Genomic DNA, 17141 nt, shown 5'->3' with positions numbered 1-17141 from the left:
CAGGGCGTGCCAGCCGTGCCCGGCCCCGAGCGCCGAGTGCCACCTGCCGGGATGGGCGCTCCAACCCTCGCTGGGCCGTGCTGGGCCCGAGCCCCCTTTCCACGGCGGCATTCCTGCTGCTGGCCGGCCGCTGTCTCCGCCCGCCGGGGCCTTTCCGGGAGCGCCGGGGCGGGGCAGCGGCCGCGGGGCAGGGCCGGTGCCGGGGCAGGGCCGGTGCCAGGGCAGGGCCGGTGCCGGGGCAGGGCCGGTGCCGGGACAGGGCAGTGGCCGCGGGGCAGTGGCCGCGGGGCAGGGCCGGTGCCGGGGCAGGGCCCGCGCCCCGGGCCTGTGCGGGGAGGCCGCGAGCCGTGCCACGACAGCCCCGCGCCGCCCCGCCCCTTTAACGCCGCCGGGCGGCGCCTTTGAGTGACGCACCGCGCGTCCAACGGTCCGAGGCCTCTCCCGCCTCCTCGCCGGCTCCACCAATAGCAGCGCAGAGCGGGCGGGCCTTGCGCCTCTCCCAACCCTTGTTTCCCTTCCGCTCTTAAAGGGGCCGCGGCGCGGCGCGGGCGGCGCCGCTGCGCTATGCGCGGGCGGCCATGCGATGGCGGTCGGTGGTGCTGGGGCTGCTGCTGCTGCGCCTCGGGCTGCAGGCGCTGCTGGCTCTGCTGCCCGCGCTGGCCCGCGGGCTCTGCCTGCACCCGCACCTTCCCTGCCCCGGCCCGCGGCCGCCCGCGCTGCCCGGCCCGCCCGCGGGCGCTGCGGGCCGCGGGGCCCGGCTGTGGGGCGCGGCGGCGGGCGGCGATGAGTACGAGCGGCGCTACAGCGGCGCCTTCCCGCCGCAGCTGCGGGCGCGGCTGCGGGACGCGGCCCGGGGCATGTTCGTGTTCGGCTACGACAGCTACATGGAGCACGCCTTCCCCCGCGACGAGCTCGACCCGCTGCACTGCCGCGGCCGCGGGCCCGACCGCCGCGACCCGTGAGTGCGGCCGGGGAGCGGGGCCCGGGGGAAAACGGCTGCTGAGGGACCCGTGGGGAATGGCTGCTGAGGGGACCGGGGTGGGAATGGCTGCTGAGGGACCGGTGGGGAATGGCTGCTGAGGGACCGGTGGGGAATGGCTGCTGAGGGGACCCGTGGGGAATGGCTGCTGAGGGGACCCGTGGGGAATGGCTGCTGAGGGGACGGGATGGGCACGGCGCGGGGCTGGCATCGCTCCGTGTGCGCCTCCCTGGGGGTCAGGCTGGGCCCAGGCTCCTCCCGGTGCTGCCCAGCAGTTGGTAATGGCCATAAGCTGAAATACAGCAAGTTTCAGCTCTGTATGAATTGTGGAATGGTTTGGGTGGGAAGGGACCCTAAAGCCCATCCAGTGGCACCCTGCCGTGGCAGGGACACCTTCCACTGACACCTTCCACTGTCCCAGGCTGCTCCAAGCCCTGTCTGACCTAGCCCTGGACACTGCCAGGCATCCAGGGGCAGCCCAGCTGCTCTGGGCACCTGTGCCAGGCCCAGGCCTGCCCACCCTGCCAGGAACAATTTCCTGTTAATATCCGGTATAAACCTATTCCCCTTAAGCTGGAAGCCATTTTCTCTTGTCCTGTCACTCTAGTCCCTCTCCGTATTTCTTGTAGTCTCCCTTCAGGTACTGGAATGAACTTCTTTCCATAGTGGGGCAGAGCTGTGGAACAGCTGCCCAAAGAGTCATGGAGCCTCCCCTTTGGAGACATTCCAAACCTACCTGGATAGTTCCTGTGTCACCTGCTCCAGGTGACCCTGCCTGCACAGGAGGTTGGACTGGATGATCTGCACAGGTCTCTTCCAACCTTAGCAATTCTGTGATTCTGCTCTTCCAGCTCCAACCTGAACATCAACGATGTGCTGGGGAACTACTCTCTGACGCTGATCGACGCACTGGACACGCTGGCGGTGAGTCCTTGGCGTGGGGACACTGCCCTGGCCACCCAGGGACTGCCCTGGCCACCCTGGGACTGCCCTGGCTGGGGGAGCTCCCCGAGGCTTGCCCAGGTGGTGCAAACAGCTGGATCACGAGCTAACAGCTGGATCACGAGCTAACAGCTGGATCATAAACCAGCTGTGTCACGTGGGGTAACAGAGTGAGAGTAGTTGGAGATGTCAGCAGAGATTTCCAGAAGAGACAGAGGAAATTCTGGAGCCCCAGGGTTCAGATGAGATCTCTTTGGGATATGCCAGGGTGGGTGGGTTTGAGCTGGAGCTGCTGTGAGTTGCTGAGAGGTCCATCAGGGGAGGGTTCGTTGTGTGCAGCGGCTGGAAGAGCCCTGGTTGTTTCACTTGGCAGAGAGGGCCTGACTGACACACGGATCTGTGTGGAGTGGTGAAAGGAAGGAGGGGGAAGCCTGTAAAGCTGCTTCCCACCTGCATTTCTGATACAACTGGAATATAACCAGAGGAGCAGCTCATCTCTGTGTTAGTGCCAGGGTGTGGGGTCTGAGGAAGAGCATTTTCAGAGACCCCAGCAGGTTTCACTGTTCTCATCTGTGCAGCCAGGGCAGGTTTTGTGCCTTCTGGAGTGCCAGGGCTCACTGATGTGCTGGAGCCACGGGGATGCGTATCTCCTCTGGCTCTTGGGGGTAGAAAACCCTTCCCGTTCTACCCTGGGCTGCAGCAGTGGTGAGCAGCTGCTTGAGCAGGGCAGCTCTGAGCAGAACTGGAAGCAGAAGTGGGGGAAATGTTGGGTTTTACTGAGAGAAGTTTTGTATCTGTGCTACACGGCTGCTAACAGTGCCTTCCTGTCCTCCGTCACCAGCGGGGCAGTGCTTAACTTCTTTTCTTAAATGTAAAGGTTCTGGTTGCTAAATCTCCTGTGCTTCAGGAGCTGCTGCATGGGGCAAGCCTGCTGCTTCTCGTTGCTCAGACCAAACACTGATGCTTCCCCCCTGGGTGTGGGTAATGGGCATAGCTGGCACCTGGTGCTTTGGTTAAAAGTTTAGATATGTCCCGGCCTTTTCATGAGCTCAGGCAAGCAGGAACCTGTGTTTTCCTTCCACATTCCTGCTCCCCGAAGCTCAGGCCGAGCTTACATCTGCCTCTGGATGCAGTGGAAATCACTTCCTAGGCTGGACCTGTGGGAGGCAGGCACAAGGGAGCTCCTGGATGTGCAGTGCTGGGTCAGGAGCCTGAAAGGTTGGACTGGCCTTTGGTCAAATAAACATTCAGTCAAACTTCATTGTTCTGCAAGTTGTGTTATGTTTTAAGCTGAACTTAGCTCTTGAACTGATAGCTCAGGCAGTTTGAATGCTCAGTGTGCTCAATCTGACTGCTGGGCTAAGATGGGAACTTGCCATGCTGTTCCCCAGCCCTCTTCTGAAGCAGCAATTGTACAAACTGGCTTTGTTTTTCTGTAAAAGGTAATGGGAAACTCCTCAGAATTCCAGAAGGCAGTGAAGTTGGTGATTGACACAGTTTCATTTGACAAAGACTCGACGGTCCAAGTTTTTGAGGCAACAATCAGGTATGTGGTGCTGAGTTTCTGTCTTTAAAGGTTAAAGACTTGGTGTGTGTAATTCAAAGTGAAATCATTGATTAGGAGGTCTTTGGCAGGCTTTATTCCCTAAATGGTTCCTCAAGTAGGCTGTTACTTAATCTTCTATGAAAATATTCCATCCCTTTATATAGGAAACAATTTTAATCAGTCCTGTGTGACCCAGAGCAGCGAGACAGTGGTGGGCTCAGTGCTTGCAGACTCTGCTTGCAGCAGAGACTCCCATCTGTGCCCTGACCAGCAAACAACCCTGGGACAGCTTTCCCTGCTCTGTTTTTGTTTCATGGACTTCTGCTCACTTTCACTTTCATTTTAGATGAAGAAGACTCTTCTGTGTTGGAAATGGGTTTAGATACTGTCTGAGTTTTAAAGGGTTCCATTTTCTGAGTGTCTCAAGCAGTGCTTATTCCTGCTTCACTTGGCTAGGCTTTCTTTTTTCTGAGTACCAAGTTTATGTAACACCCTTCCTGCCATTTGCAGGGACTAGGAGGTCTTCACTCCTAAACAGACTTGTTACAAGAACTCCTGGATTAGGTAAATTTTGCAGAGCCAGGTTTTGGAACTGTGGCTGACAGCACCATGACTTCTGCATGTGTTCTCTACTGCTGGGGGAAAACCAGGTCATTTAGTGTAGTGCCTGTAAGGAGCACAAAGTAATAATTCTGTCACACATGACAACAGTAAGGTGTTTAGGTGAAGAGTGAGCTTCAGAACAGACTGAAAACCTGAATTTCCCTCTTCCCACAGGGTTTTGGGAAGCCTGCTGTCTGCCCACATCATAATTACAGACACCAAGCAGCCCTTTGGTGACATGACCATCAAGGATTATGACAATGAGCTGCTGCACTTGGCTCATGACCTGGCAGTGAGGCTGCTCCCAGCCTTTGAGAACACCAAGACTGGCATTCCCTATCCTCGGGTGAGTGGCAAGCAGCCCTGGGGGAAACAGGCCCAAAGCAGTGTTTCACCTGTCCTGCAACTTCAATTTTGTCCCCTTTTATGTGCACTTGGGGCATTGAGCCTACCCTAAGTTATTCTGGAGTGACACAGGGGAAACTGCCCTGAGTTTTGGTGACGTGGATGATACAAGTTGCTCCTTCTGCCTAGTAAATGTTTTCCCTGGGCTGATTTTCACTGTGTTTATTGTTCCCTGTGGGTCAGGAGCCATTTGTTCCTGTGCTGGTTGGCTGGAGCATTCCCTGCCCTGTGGCACACAGCAGCAAACAATACTGCCATTACCAAGGAGTGCTGTAAAGGCAAAGAGCTGAGAAAGTGACTCTAATGGTGACTTGCCACTAAAACAATTCTATTAGAATAAAACTCCTCTGAAATACTTATCATACTGGGCTTGGAATTTGTAATTTTCCTGAAGACTGCTCAGTGGGTTCTCAGTACTCTGGGATTCTTGGATGCTGCAGTCTCTTGTTTTAAGCAGATGCAGTTGGCAAGGAGGAGGATGTCACTACTACTGGAACAATCCTAAACTGCAAAACTATAATTGGCACTTGCCTGGCTGCTCTTAATTTCTGGAGACGGCAGCACTGCTTTTCCTCCAGGCTCTAGAAATGGGGATTTTCACTTCTGTTCAGCAGCTGAGGGTGCTGTAACTTCCCTTCAGCCCCCTGTTCCATGGGGAAGAGGAGGAGCATCCACTGAGGAAGCTCTTGGTTTCACCAGCACAAACTGAGGGGCAGCAAAGAAGGAAAAGCCTGAATGTTTGGTGGAAAGCATGAAAAAGTGATGTTTGCAAGGGCTAGCAAGTACAAGAGAAAATGAGGCTTGCCCACTTAAGGCTTGATGTTGTAAAGCTGGAAGAAGGATGTCAGGAATTCTGCAGGAAAGTTTTCCCAGCAGCAGCGTGCTGGATTTGTGTCTCTGTGCACAAACTACCAGCGAGGCTTGTTCCTAAAGGTGAGGGTGCAGCTGTGAGCACAGCTGGCTGAGTGCAGCCTGCCTGTCCCTGTTCACAGGTGAACCTGAAGAAGGGGGTTCCTCCAGACAGCCACAACGAGACCTGCACAGCAGGAGCTGGATCCTTGCTGGTGGAGTTTGGGATCCTCAGCAGGCTGCTCGGTGATTCCACGTTCGAGTGGGTGGCCAGGAGAGCTGTGAAGGCCCTGTGGAGCCTCAGGAGCAATAACACTGGACTGCTGGGTAATGTCTGGGTGCTGCTGTGTCAGCCTGTCTCAGGCTGTGCCATCAGGCCACAGCTCCTTCAGTGCCCTCACCTTTGTCCTTCTGCTCCCTCTGTAGCTGATCAGTCACGTTCTCCTTGTGTACCCAGGGCTTGTGTTGAACTAATGGCACTTCGGGGTTTTCCAAGAAAAATGGAGTCACTGAACGACTCCTTAGGGCACTGGTTTTCAACTCAAAGTTGTCACAAAACTGGGGAATGGAACTGAATGCCCTGATTTGTGTCCCCATTAATATAATTCAGATTGGCAGATGACTAAAAGTACTTAAAATAACTGCGTGTGTGTGGGTGTTCCTCAGATGAATGCACCCCTGTGACACTTCATCTGATGTTAGTCTTTGATCCTTCCTCCTTGGGAATTTCTGAATGTGTAATATTCCCAAGTCTTGACTGGATTGTTTCTCTCTGATATACTCAGCAACCTCAGACTAAACTTTTTATTTGTTCTGAAAGGAAATGTTGTGAATATCCAGACTGGTCACTGGGTTGGAAAGCAGAGTGGACTGGGAGCAGGGTCAGATTCGTTCTATGAGTACCTGCTGAAGTCCTACATCCTCTTTGGGGAAAAGGAAGACCTGGAGATGTTCAACGCTGCTTATCAGAACATTCAGAACCACTTGAGGAGAGGGTATGTGACTCATGGCAGCATCAATTCCTCTAGCAGTGAATCCTCCAGCAGGATCTGAAACATACCTCTTTATAGTGCTTTGTGTCGTGCTCTAGAAAATCTGTTCTCCTTTTTCCTGTAAGAAGCAAAATCTCCTTTCCATGGTAGTCTCCTCATTCCTCGCAACTGATGGGGTGCAGGGGAGCCAAACTGCTTCCTGTCCCATTTATAAATGTTAAGGCTGAGAAAAGTCTGGCACTGCAAAAGAAACATATTCAATTGGCTGCTTTGTTCTTCTGTAAGCCTCATCTGGCCTAGCATGACTTTTTGGTAGGAATTCTGCTGGCAGAGCTCTAAGATAGGATCCCTCCATGAATTAACATCCCTCTCTGAATTAACATCCCTCTATGAATTAACATCCCTCTCTGAATTAACTTCTCTGAGAGCATGACCATGTTTGGGTTCCTTTCACAAAGAGCCCAGCCCAGCAGAGCAGTGCTGCTTGCCTGAGCTGGTGGCAGTGTGCTGTGTCCTGCCCAGGCAGAGGCACTGCCCTGCATTGTTGCTGCATTGTTGCCTGCATTGCTCCCTGCAGTCGGGAGGCCTGCAATGAAGGAGAAGGGGACCCTCCTCTCTATGTCAACGTCAACATGTACACGGGCCAGCTGATGAACACCTGGATCGACTCTCTGCAGGCCTTCTTCCCTGGACTGCAGGTGAGCTTTCCTTCTGGGAAAGGCCACGTGGAAAGGCCCATCCTAATCCTGGGCTGGGAGTGAGTCTGAGTTCTGAGCTGAGCTCCCACCTGTGGCTTTGCAAGAGTTCAGTTCAGCTCTGCGTTCACACAACAATGTGGGGAGGCCTGGCCTGCTCTCTGCTAGATCTGAGACTTTCAACTTCCCTCTTTCAGCCTCAGCATTCTGTGCTGTGAGGCTCTGCTAAAGCTTTTACTGCAAAGAATGAATACATTGGTGCTTTTGGGGGTTATTTTCTGTGTGTTTTATGGGAGAAGAGTTGTTTTAGGTGCCACGTTCTCATCTTTGCTGGCCTGCAGCACTAAGTGTGTGCATGTCTGGCTGCTCTCGTGCCCAGGTGTTGATAGGAGATGTGGAAGATGCCATTTGCCTCCATGCCTTCTATTATGCCATATGGAAACGCTACGGGGCTCTCCCAGAGAGGTACAACTGGCAGCTGCAGGCCCCAGATGTTCCCTTCTACCCCCTGAGGCCGGAGCTGGTGGAGTCCACATATCTTCTGTACCAGGTATTTGACTTCTCTGAGCTGCACACCATGGCTGGGCCAAAATGCTTTTGTTCAGAAAGTCACTTTATCCCCCCGACCTCTGGCCAGCTGAATTTTGGCAGCCCTGGAGCTGCCTCTTGTCCTGTGGAATCTCTGGGCAGGCGCTGCAGTGTTGTGCAATGTTGTTGCTCTGCTGTTTGCTTCAAAAACAGCCTTTTTTATAAGGCAGGCAAAAACAACACTAAAAAACCTTTTCTAAAAACTGCTGGCAGATTTTTACAAGGCAGAGACCTGTGACTGCTCAACCAAAATTGTTGAAGTAAATGCAAGAGCTTTCCTTGCAATACTGCCCAGGCACAGATACATAAACTAAAATTACTGTCTGCCTACGAGGAAGGGATCAGAGAGTTTGGATTTACTGCAGGTTTTCTAGGATTTGCACTAAAGCAAATGTGAGAAGCTTGCACTGGCTAATCCAAGTCATGCTCCTATAAAGATAAGTTTGCTGTGATACACAAGACTCTGGTACCAATAGGCCTTTGTTGTGTTATTTTTACAGGATTTCAAAATTGCTGACTCTAACTCTTGTCTGTCTTCCTTATTTAGGCCACAAAGAACCCGTTTTACCTTCATGTGGGAATGGATATTCTGCAGAGTTTGGAAAAATATACAAAAGCAAAGTCAGTCTTCAATGTTCTTTTCTTCTCTCAGTGCTATATATCTACATTTTATTATACAATATTGTATAGAATCCAGTCTGCCACATGTAGGTAAACCAGAAAACCCTGTCCTCCCTGAAAGCCACAAGTGATGATTTATTTACTGAGCACTTCTTTCTTTCCCATCTGAAAATGAAATTACAGTCCAGTGGCAACTTTATACCTTTGGAATTTGATCACTGCCTTTCAAAGTGCATTGTTGATGATCAGCTGCTAAAAACTGCTGAAAACAGTCGTTGGGATTTTGCCTAGGGATCCTGCAAGATTATTTCTCACCTCATGGTGTTCAGCTGAACTGGGGGATGGCCCCTAAGGCAGCTGCTGTTGGGTATCAGCTTCCAGTTCAGGACAGCAGCAGTGAATCCTGACTTTAATACTGAGTAGCTGAACTTCTTGCAGGGCTCAGGGGGAAGACAGTGAATTTTTATTCCTTGTTATGAATGGACTCATTTTCTAGACAAATGTGTGATGTCTGGCCAGCTCAGGCATCGCTGGCCAGTGGGGTTCAGGTGATCACAGACCCCTCAGCAGCAGTAACCACCGAGTGCTTGCACAGCACACTTGTTCCACTGAACTCCCCCTGGCAGCTGGAATGCTCTGAAGTGAGGGGGTGTCTGGGCAGCACTTGGAGAGCAGGACAGCTGGAACTGAAGGCAAACCCATGTCCAATGTTGCAGGTGTGGCTATGCCACGTTGCACCACGTGGTGGAGAAGACCAAGGAGGATCGAATGGAGAGCTTTTTTCTCAGTGAAACCTGTAAATATTTGTACCTGGTACGTGTATGGTCTCATTGCCAAGGCACTGCACAGGAGGGGGCAGGAGGTTATTAATTATTAATTAGAAACTGGGTTGGGTCGGGGGCATCATTAATGACAACCTGCTGGGCTTCTGGGGTTTGTGTATGGGGGTGATTGAGGCTGAGCTCCTCTGCTTTGACCTCACCCCACTCTCTGAGCTGGGGCAGCTGCCCAGGCGTGGTTCCTGAACCTGGAGAGCTGCAGATCTTTGGGAAGAGGCTGGAAAGGAGAGGGAGCAGGACTGGAGGGAGCTGCTGCTCAGCTCTAAGTGCTGCTTGCAGCCCTCCTGCCTGGGGCAGCCGCTGCTTTCTCCCCGCTGGCTTTGGCACTCACAGGAGAAAGCATTTGGGCTGACATTGCCTAAGCCCCTTTCTCAATCTCCTTTAGTGCAGAAAACCAAATAAATCTGTGACTTGAGTGGATGCCAGCCTAGAAATGCCTCACAGAGCAGCTTAGAAAAATAAGGGCACTTTAAGTTGTGTGAGAAGTTTTTCTTCTGCTCTCCTAAGTGCTCAGATCAATCCCTTGCATTAAGACCATTTATTTCCATTTGCTCCAGCATTATTTAGCACTAAAAGGTATTTTTGTGTGATCCTTCAAAGCGTGAGTACCTGTTCCCATCTGCTTGTTATTGGGAGGTGAGGGATGGGGCACACCCACCATGCCTGTGTCTCCCATCTCTCCTTCAGCTGTTCGATGAAGAGAACCCGGTGCACAGGTCTGGGAACAAGTTCATGTTCACTACTGAGGGCCACGTGGTGTCTGTGGACGAGCGGTTCCGGAGCTCGCTGTGGGAGGACATCCTGCCTGCGGGGGAGGACAGCCCCAAAGCCAGAGCCTCCGAGCTCAAGGCAGCCAACTTCAGCTCCAACGTAAGCACCACGCAGGCTGCTCCTGCTGCTTGGGGACGGGGCAGGCGGGACACACAGAGCCTCGGGAAGGGCTGCTGCACAGAGCTCCCTTTAGAAATGTCAAACACCCGAGGAGCTCCCTGAAAAGCACTTTTGCAGCAGCATAAATAGGATCATGAGTAGGATGCTGGTGAAGGTGAAACCTGTTCCCTTTGAGGTATTTTGCAGCAATTGTTTTGTTCTTTGTTAATTTACTTCCGATTATTTTTCCCTTCCCCTTCTCTTTGCCCTTAAAACTCTGCAGTGTTGCTGTCGGGGCAGAGGGAGAAGCAGATGGTTATCTAAACCAAGCTTTTCTAACTCAGTGTGCTTTTGGGGGATGGAAAGGGAACCTTTCTCAGCAAGGCCTCAACTGACCCCAGAGCTGTGGCTCCAGTGCCATCACCAACCAAAACAGATCTGTTTTAATCACAGAATGTTTGAGCTGAAAGGACCTTAAAGATCACCTCATTCCACCCCCATGGGCAGGGACACCTGCCACTAGAGCAGTTAAGGACAATTTTTAAAATATCTCCTGGTAGGTTCTGGTGTGGTTTCTTCCCTCCTCCCCACAGAGCTCCAGGAAAAGAGCATTATTTGGAGCGTTCACAGTTGTCATAGTGAAGGAAATCTCAGTTGCACAACAAGCTGTGCTGTGTGTGTGGAAGCTGCAGCCTGCACTGAGGAAACACTTGCTGCTCATTTATGGGATTTGGGCTGCAAGTCTGCAAAGAACGAGGGGAAGTTGGAGGGAAAAGCGTTACTGGGTACGGTTTTCTGTACTGGGAGGATGTGAGAGGATTGCAGAGGGCATGGCTTGCCTGGCTTTGGATGTGAGTTTTTAAGAGGATGTGAATTTTCTCAACAGTGTAACAGAGTCCCTGATGAGAGGAGGTACCTGCTGCCCCTGAAGAGCAACTACATGAGACAGATCGACAGAATGGTGGGACTGATCTGAGGGACCCTGCAGGGCACTTGGGAGGAGCCTGGCATCCTCTGCAGACATTGCTCCCCTCCAGCTGCTCCCTGCACAGGCTGGCTCCCCCAGGCGTCCCTGGGCCTGTGCCAGCCCTGGACAGCAAGGAGATGAGCTCAGTCCTCTGAGCTGGGGTAACCTCCCGTGCCACCTGAACAAACAGCTCTTGTTTCAAGGCTTCCTATGAGAAATGTTGTTGCAAATGAAGGCTGAATATATTTCAAAAGAAAAAGAAGGCAAATTGGCCTGTGCCACTTAGCTACCTCCTTGTAGCTGTCTTACAAATGTCCCTCTAGAGCAGGGTCTGCTATTTAATTTGAAATGATCTCGGGGCTTGGGGAAGGAGTGGGGAAGTGCAATTTTTTACACCAAGTTGAATTGTTGAGTTTTTCTGACTAGCAATACACAACCTAAAGGTCTACTCAGGTAGGAACTCACTGGGTTTGCTGAAACAAAACTGCTCTGTGTGCTCTTGGAAAGATCACTGCTGGTGGTGTAAGAGCTGCTGGTAGAGTGTGCCATCCCTCAGAGCCACAGCTGATGGGAGCTGCAGGGCTGTGGGAGCCTGTAGCTGCAGAAAGCAGTGATCAAACCAATCCAGGTGCCTTTTTGGAAGGGAAGGGGGGAGGGAAGGGGGAATTGCAGAGCCACTCAGGCAGAAGTTCCCAAAGTTTCCTTGTTTGCCAAGTTTTAGTGCCTTTTCAGGAGAGATGCTGCTAAGAACTGGTGTCACAGTACAGGAAGAACAAACTATTTCACATTCCTGACAGGATTCGTGTGTTAGTGCCTTAAGTTCTCTTCACTAGCAGGGAGAACTGAGCTTCCTTGGGAAGATGGAAAAGTGTTTCTGATGAGCTGGTTGCAAAATACAGTGGAACCCAAAGTCACTTAAAAGGAGATGGTTGGAGTTTTTTTGAAGATACTGGAAAAATATCTGTGAACTTTCAGGAAGAAGGCAGTTAAGGGCTAGAGGGAGGACAACAAACTTAGGCCAAATCAACTATTTTAAATATACCAAGTTGGGTTTCTTTTTCCAGTGGTTGCTTATATACTTCTGACTACAGTTGAAGTAGTAGAATGTTATTTTTGGGTTAATGACTTTTAAATTGAGGCATAAATGCGAGGGCAACTTGATCTGCTGTACCTTCTTACAACAACATTGGTTTTCATAAACCACGTGTTGCAACTCAAAACATTTCTAATAAATATGAAGTTTGTGCTGGAGAGGTTATTGTTGGAATCCTTTAATGTACAGATGCATCTCAGGGACTTTGTTGTAGAATCTTCTGTTCCATGATAGTTGAATCTTGTATTCAGGCAAAAAGAAAAATCATCAAGTCTTCTTAGTCTTATTCTGTGTGTTTGCGGGGGTGAAGGGTTGGAGGGGGGAGAGGGAAATAGGTTAAAATTTCCCAAAATACTGCAATGGAACAGGTTGCCTTGGTGGTTGAGGCAGCTCCTGTAGCACTGGCCTTGCCAAAGGTGTTTCTGCAGCATCTGCGTTGTCTGTTTCAAGGGAAGACAGGAACTGAGGGTGCTGTGATGCAGAGAGGGCTTGGCAGAGGTGCAGGGTGAGAGGGGCAGGAGCAGGGCCAGGGGCACACAGCTCTGGGCTCTCAGAGGCTGCTCCTGGGCCAGCTGGGCTCATCCAGAGTGAGGAGGGGGCTGGCAGCCTGGCACAGCAGCCCACCCTGCCCGGTGAGCTCACAGGCTGGCAGTGCCAGCGTGGGCAGCACGTGGGCACGGCCAGGACACCAGGAAGGACAGGACCTCTCCTGGTGCTGGCCTCTTTGGCCCTGGCTCCCAGTTGAGCTCCCTGAACGTGACTCTGGCCGCTCTTCCTGTGATTGTGCCTTGTGAACTCCTGAACCCAGGGGAGGGACCCAGCCCGGGACTGGGCACAGGATCCATTCCAGAGCTTTCCAGAGACAATTCCAGGACCGAGAGGAAGTTGCACAACTGTTTTGCCATTGTGTTTTCCTTGTGATTGCCAGGAATAGTGAAAGGTGGCTGGGAATGAGAGCAGCCCAGACAGGAACTGCAGCCTTCCAGCCAAACATGGTCGGCTTCCCTTGGGAATTGCTGTGGGATCTCTGCTGCCAGGTGATGTGACACTCATCTTTCCATAGCAGTGCTTTTATCCTCACAGAAGCTGCTGGTAAAAGACTCTGTGCTCCTTCAGGAGCCAACTTTTCTTCCTCTTTGTTCTAAAACTGCTTGGATACGTTTTTACTCTAAGGACAGGGCTCCTGTTGTGCACTAAAATGAGAGCTTTTGTACAAGTCAATGGCATCAAAATGGAGCTGATAACAGTGCTGGAATCATTTGCTGAAATAGACTCTTGTATTTCTTGGTATCATGTGCAATATCAGGTTTTCTGAACTGAAAGTGCCATGTATGCTTCATTGTTATTTATCCATAAAGTATTTAACCGAGGACGGGAAACTTGGAAGAGGACCAAATGTGCTTTCATGAAATGTCCTGAATTTTCAACACTTGGCTTGCCTTTTGCAAATCTCCATTAAAAAATAGCGTGTTTGAATACTTTGATGTGTGTTTGTCCTGTGGGGGATCTCCCTGCACCTTCTGTACACTGGGATTTCATCTGGTTAGAGCTGGGACAATCCCATTCATCCTTCCTGCAGGAGAACAAACCCACCCCAAAGCAGCAGGGCTCTTTCTTCTCCCCCTGTTCCCCTTTCTCTCCATGAGGCTTCGGGGGAGCTGAGAGCAGGGATTGGTGTGGGGTAATCGAGTGTGGCAGTTCTGGTCACACCAGCAGGTCCTGACCTCCCTGCTGGGATTCCCAATCCTTTGTCCAATCAGTCCATGGAAAACCTGGAATTGTGCACCAAGAGCCTCGCTGGGCTCTCTCCAGCCCATGGAGAAGCAGCCTGGCAAACAGCTCCTGCTGGGTTTGAGACCAGGAACGTGGAAATGAGCTCTCTGGCCACCCCTTTGGTTTATTGGCTCTCCTTGGCTGCTTTTCCCTCCCGGATTTGTTTTGTGTCTGGCTGGCATTCTCTCTCGTGCTGTTTCCTGGTCTGCAGTCCTGCTGCAGGGGCTGTTGGAGCTGGCAGGGCCTTTGCTGTGTCTGGATCAAACTCCACATTCCTGGGAAATGCCTGTTGAACATCAGTGATGGGGACTGCAGTGGTTTTGAAGTTCCTCTGCGTTTTTGGATAATGAGATCTTTGCCTTTCTTCTGCTGCATTCAGGTTCCAAGAGTAAATTCTAAAGTGAGTGTAAAGGGGCTGAAATGCTGATTTTGGGGCAAGCAGCCCAGCTCTGATGGTTTTTCCCCTGTGGCTGCACATTTAGCAGTGGAGTCTCTGCCCTGAGCTGCTGTTTGCTGTCATTCCTCAGCTTGTCTTGCTGCCTCATCTGCCCCCAGAGGGTTGAGCAGCTCTGGGTGGGGCTGAGTGCTTTGCCTGCAGCTTTTCCAGCCCACATTTAAGAAATTATCTCAAAATAAAGCTCCTCTACCATTGTTGCTTTCCTGGGAGACTGGAGTGGAGTAAGACCGCTTGTGATACAAGATTCAAACTCCAAAGATGTGATTGAGAACTCGCTTTTTTAGGGCGCAGTGCCTGCACTGACTGGGTTTTAGGGCAGGCCGGAGGTGTGTGATGCTGTAGCTCCGGCTTGCCTCCAGCAGAGCCCTCCCTTGTGCCGCGGATCGAGCCTTTGGCTGAGCGCTGAACCCCCGCTGTCCCCAGGGCTCCGCGCTGGGAAAAGCAGCGTTCCAGCTGGGAAAATGCGGGATCCGGGGAGCTGACAGCATCTCCGAGAGGCAGAGCGACACGGCACTTCCCATTCCAGAGATGGCCGCCTTTATCCGGGCTTGGAACTGCTTCTTGGGAGGGATTTTGAGCCACTGATCACCTCTTGAGTGGTTTATCCACCCGAAAGACACCAATAAATGTTCCCTGGAGCTCCTGTGTGCCCCTTCAGCCTGGTTTGTGCCCACACTGAGGAGAGGCCACTGGTTTGCAACCATTTTACTAAAAAGCACCTTTTTCTCCCACAGATTTTTGTTGCCTGGCATTTTTGTGCAGGGCTGTGGAGGAGGAGAGCTCGGGAGCAGCTCCAGCCTGGCCAGAGCTTGCAGCGCCCAGGGCTGGGCACCCCTGACTTCCAGGGCAGGCAGCACCATGCTTCCAGCAGCAGCCCTGGGAAGCGGTTTTGAATTTAGGGAACGCTGGTAAGGGGGAGAAAGGCACCAGTCCTCGGCTCACAGGATGCTCTGACCTCCTGCACGAGGCACAGCTGGGAGCTGGGTGACCTGGGAGAGCTGGGAGCAGCCCCAGCCCAGCCTGGGAGAGCAGGGCTGCATTCACTGGGGCCAGGGAGCAGTGCCAGGCCGGATGGGCAGCAACGGGGGAGACTGGGAGTGCCCCCGTGCCCCCTGCCCTGGGGACAGTGGAGAGCGTGGGAGAACTCCCTGGACTGGGATAGTGTGGGGGGGAACTCCCTGGAACTGGGATAGTGTGGGAGAACTCCCTGGACTGGGATAGTGTGGGAGAACTCCCTGGACTGGGATAGTGTGGGAGAACTCCCTGGACTGGGATAGTGTGGGAGAACTCCCTGAAATTCTCCCTGGAATTGGGATATCGTGGGGTGAACTCCTTGGATTGGGATATTGTGGGGAGAACTCCCTGGATTGGGATGGTGTGGGGGCAACTCCCTGGAATTCTCCCTGGAATTGGGATAGTGTGGGGGGAACTCTCTGGATCTGGGAGATCATGGGTACAACTCTCTTGGTTTTGGAGATTTTGGGGAGCACTCCCTGGAATTTAGAGATTGTGGGGAACACTCCCTTGGCACTGGAAGAACATAGGGAGAACTCCCTTGGCTTTTCCATGCTCGAGGCAGGTGCTCTAAAATACAAAAAAACCCAGACAAATTAAATGGGAATTAAATGGGGGGGGGGAGAGAATATTTCAGTTTATTAATACCTTTGAATAATTGAAATTACTCGCTGGGTAAGGCCCGGGGGCTTTCCAATAATGGCAATCTGCATACTTTAATTATTTATAACGTTCACTGGGGCTAAGTCATTGCTAACCTGAGCAGCTCTGGAAGGCTCCATGAATCACCATCCTCGTGGTGTGACAGCCGTGGCAGCAGCGTGCCTCTGTCACACAGCTTCACGTGGAGCACAAACCTCTGGCCTGAAAAAACACTGCTTTCCCTGCTGTGCTCCTGAGGAGACGGAGTTTTCACAGCAGCCTTCAGGAGGACAAATTAACTCTAGAAGGAGTATTCAAATGAGCGTTTTTAACAGATCAAACATCCTCGTGCTCGCAGACGCTGCTTAATGAGAAAACAAATTACGTGGGAGCTACAGATTCTCTTTTTTAATATTTATGTGCAAATGATGCCCTCTCCTTTCCTTTTGCTTCCCTGCCTGCAGCTGAGTGCACCACGGCAGAGCTGGAGGAGAGCAGGCAGGGCAATCATCCATCATTTGGGGGCAGAAAAATCAGATTCAACAGAGCTGGGGTTGTTTGGGGTTTTTTTTTCCTTTTTTTTCTTTTTTCCTTTGCTTTATTTTCCTTATTTTTCCTCCCTTCTTTCCTCCCTTCCTTACCCTTCCTTTTTCCATATTTTTTTCCTTTCTTTATTTTTTTTCCCTTTTTTTTTTTTTCCCAGGCTGGGAACGTGTGCTAAGGAGAAGGGAAGGAGGTCTGACGTCACACCTGGGGTTCCCTGGAGTTCAGGCTGTCTGTGTGAGCTCACAGAGAGGTCGGGATAATCCCTGCTTCACCCCCTCCCTGCTCACCCTGGGCATGTGGAGATGGAGCACGGGGCAGAGCCAGGACGGGTCCCTGGAAGGGCTTTAGAAAGTACATTTAAAACCTCAGAAATGCCATCTAAAAAGTTTAACTCATTATTTTACCTTTATTCCTGCACTTTGTCAGCTGGACTGGCCATGGTCACCAAAATCCCAAAGCCAAGCTCAGCCCATCCTTCCCCTTTCTTTCCCAGCTTTCTCTCCAGACTCACCCTGCAATGATTTCTCCTCAGTGCAGAGGAAAGCTTCAGCCCAGTGATTAATTAGTATTGCTATTAATACAAGATGCAATTCCATTGGACTAATCTATCTTATTGGTCAGGCTTTAATTAATTAGGTAATAAAAGCAACCCTAAAAAAACCCCTTTGAACGCTGGTTAATGAAACCCATGGATCTACTTATTAAGAATTAAAACCTTTC

General features: G+C 51.7%; 1 protein-coding gene across 1 annotated transcript; it reads left to right on the top strand.

The window, feature by feature from the left end:
• The first annotated feature begins 525 nt into the window (after positions 1-525).
• EDEM1 (ER degradation enhancing alpha-mannosidase like protein 1) lies at positions 526-13465 on the top strand. The gene is made up of 12 exons (XM_038149403.1): positions 526-958; positions 1831-1903; positions 3364-3467; positions 4245-4416; positions 5468-5651; positions 6145-6319; positions 6894-7014; positions 7391-7561; positions 8147-8220; positions 8937-9033; positions 9747-9929; positions 10816-13465. The coding sequence occupies exons 1-12, from the start codon at positions 579-581 to the stop codon at positions 10903-10905; spliced, it is 1824 nt and encodes a 607-aa protein (XP_038005331.1). The 5' UTR covers positions 526-578; the 3' UTR covers positions 10906-13465.
• Positions 13466-17141: the final 3676 nt, after the last annotated feature.

The sequence above is a fragment of the Motacilla alba genome, chromosome 12, assembly GCF_015832195.1.
Source record: "Motacilla alba alba isolate MOTALB_02 chromosome 12, Motacilla_alba_V1.0_pri, whole genome shotgun sequence".
Classification (NCBI taxonomy): Eukaryota; Metazoa; Chordata; class Aves; order Passeriformes; family Motacillidae; genus Motacilla; species Motacilla alba.
Note: the sequence above shows the minus strand (reverse complement) of the source record. Positions and strands in the feature narration are given on the sequence as shown.

Coding starts and splice junctions, on each gene's coding strand:
- EDEM1 (XM_038149403.1), top strand. CDS start 579: ATGCGATGGCGGTCGGTGGTGCTGGGGCTGCTGCTGCTGCGCCTCGGG. Junction 7,562..8,146: donor CCACATATCTTCTGTACCAG/GTATTTGACTTC, acceptor TTCCTTATTTAG/GCCACAAAGAACCCGTTTTA. Junction 9,034..9,746: donor CCTGTAAATATTTGTACCTG/GTACGTGTATGG, acceptor TCTCTCCTTCAG/CTGTTCGATGAAGAGAACCC.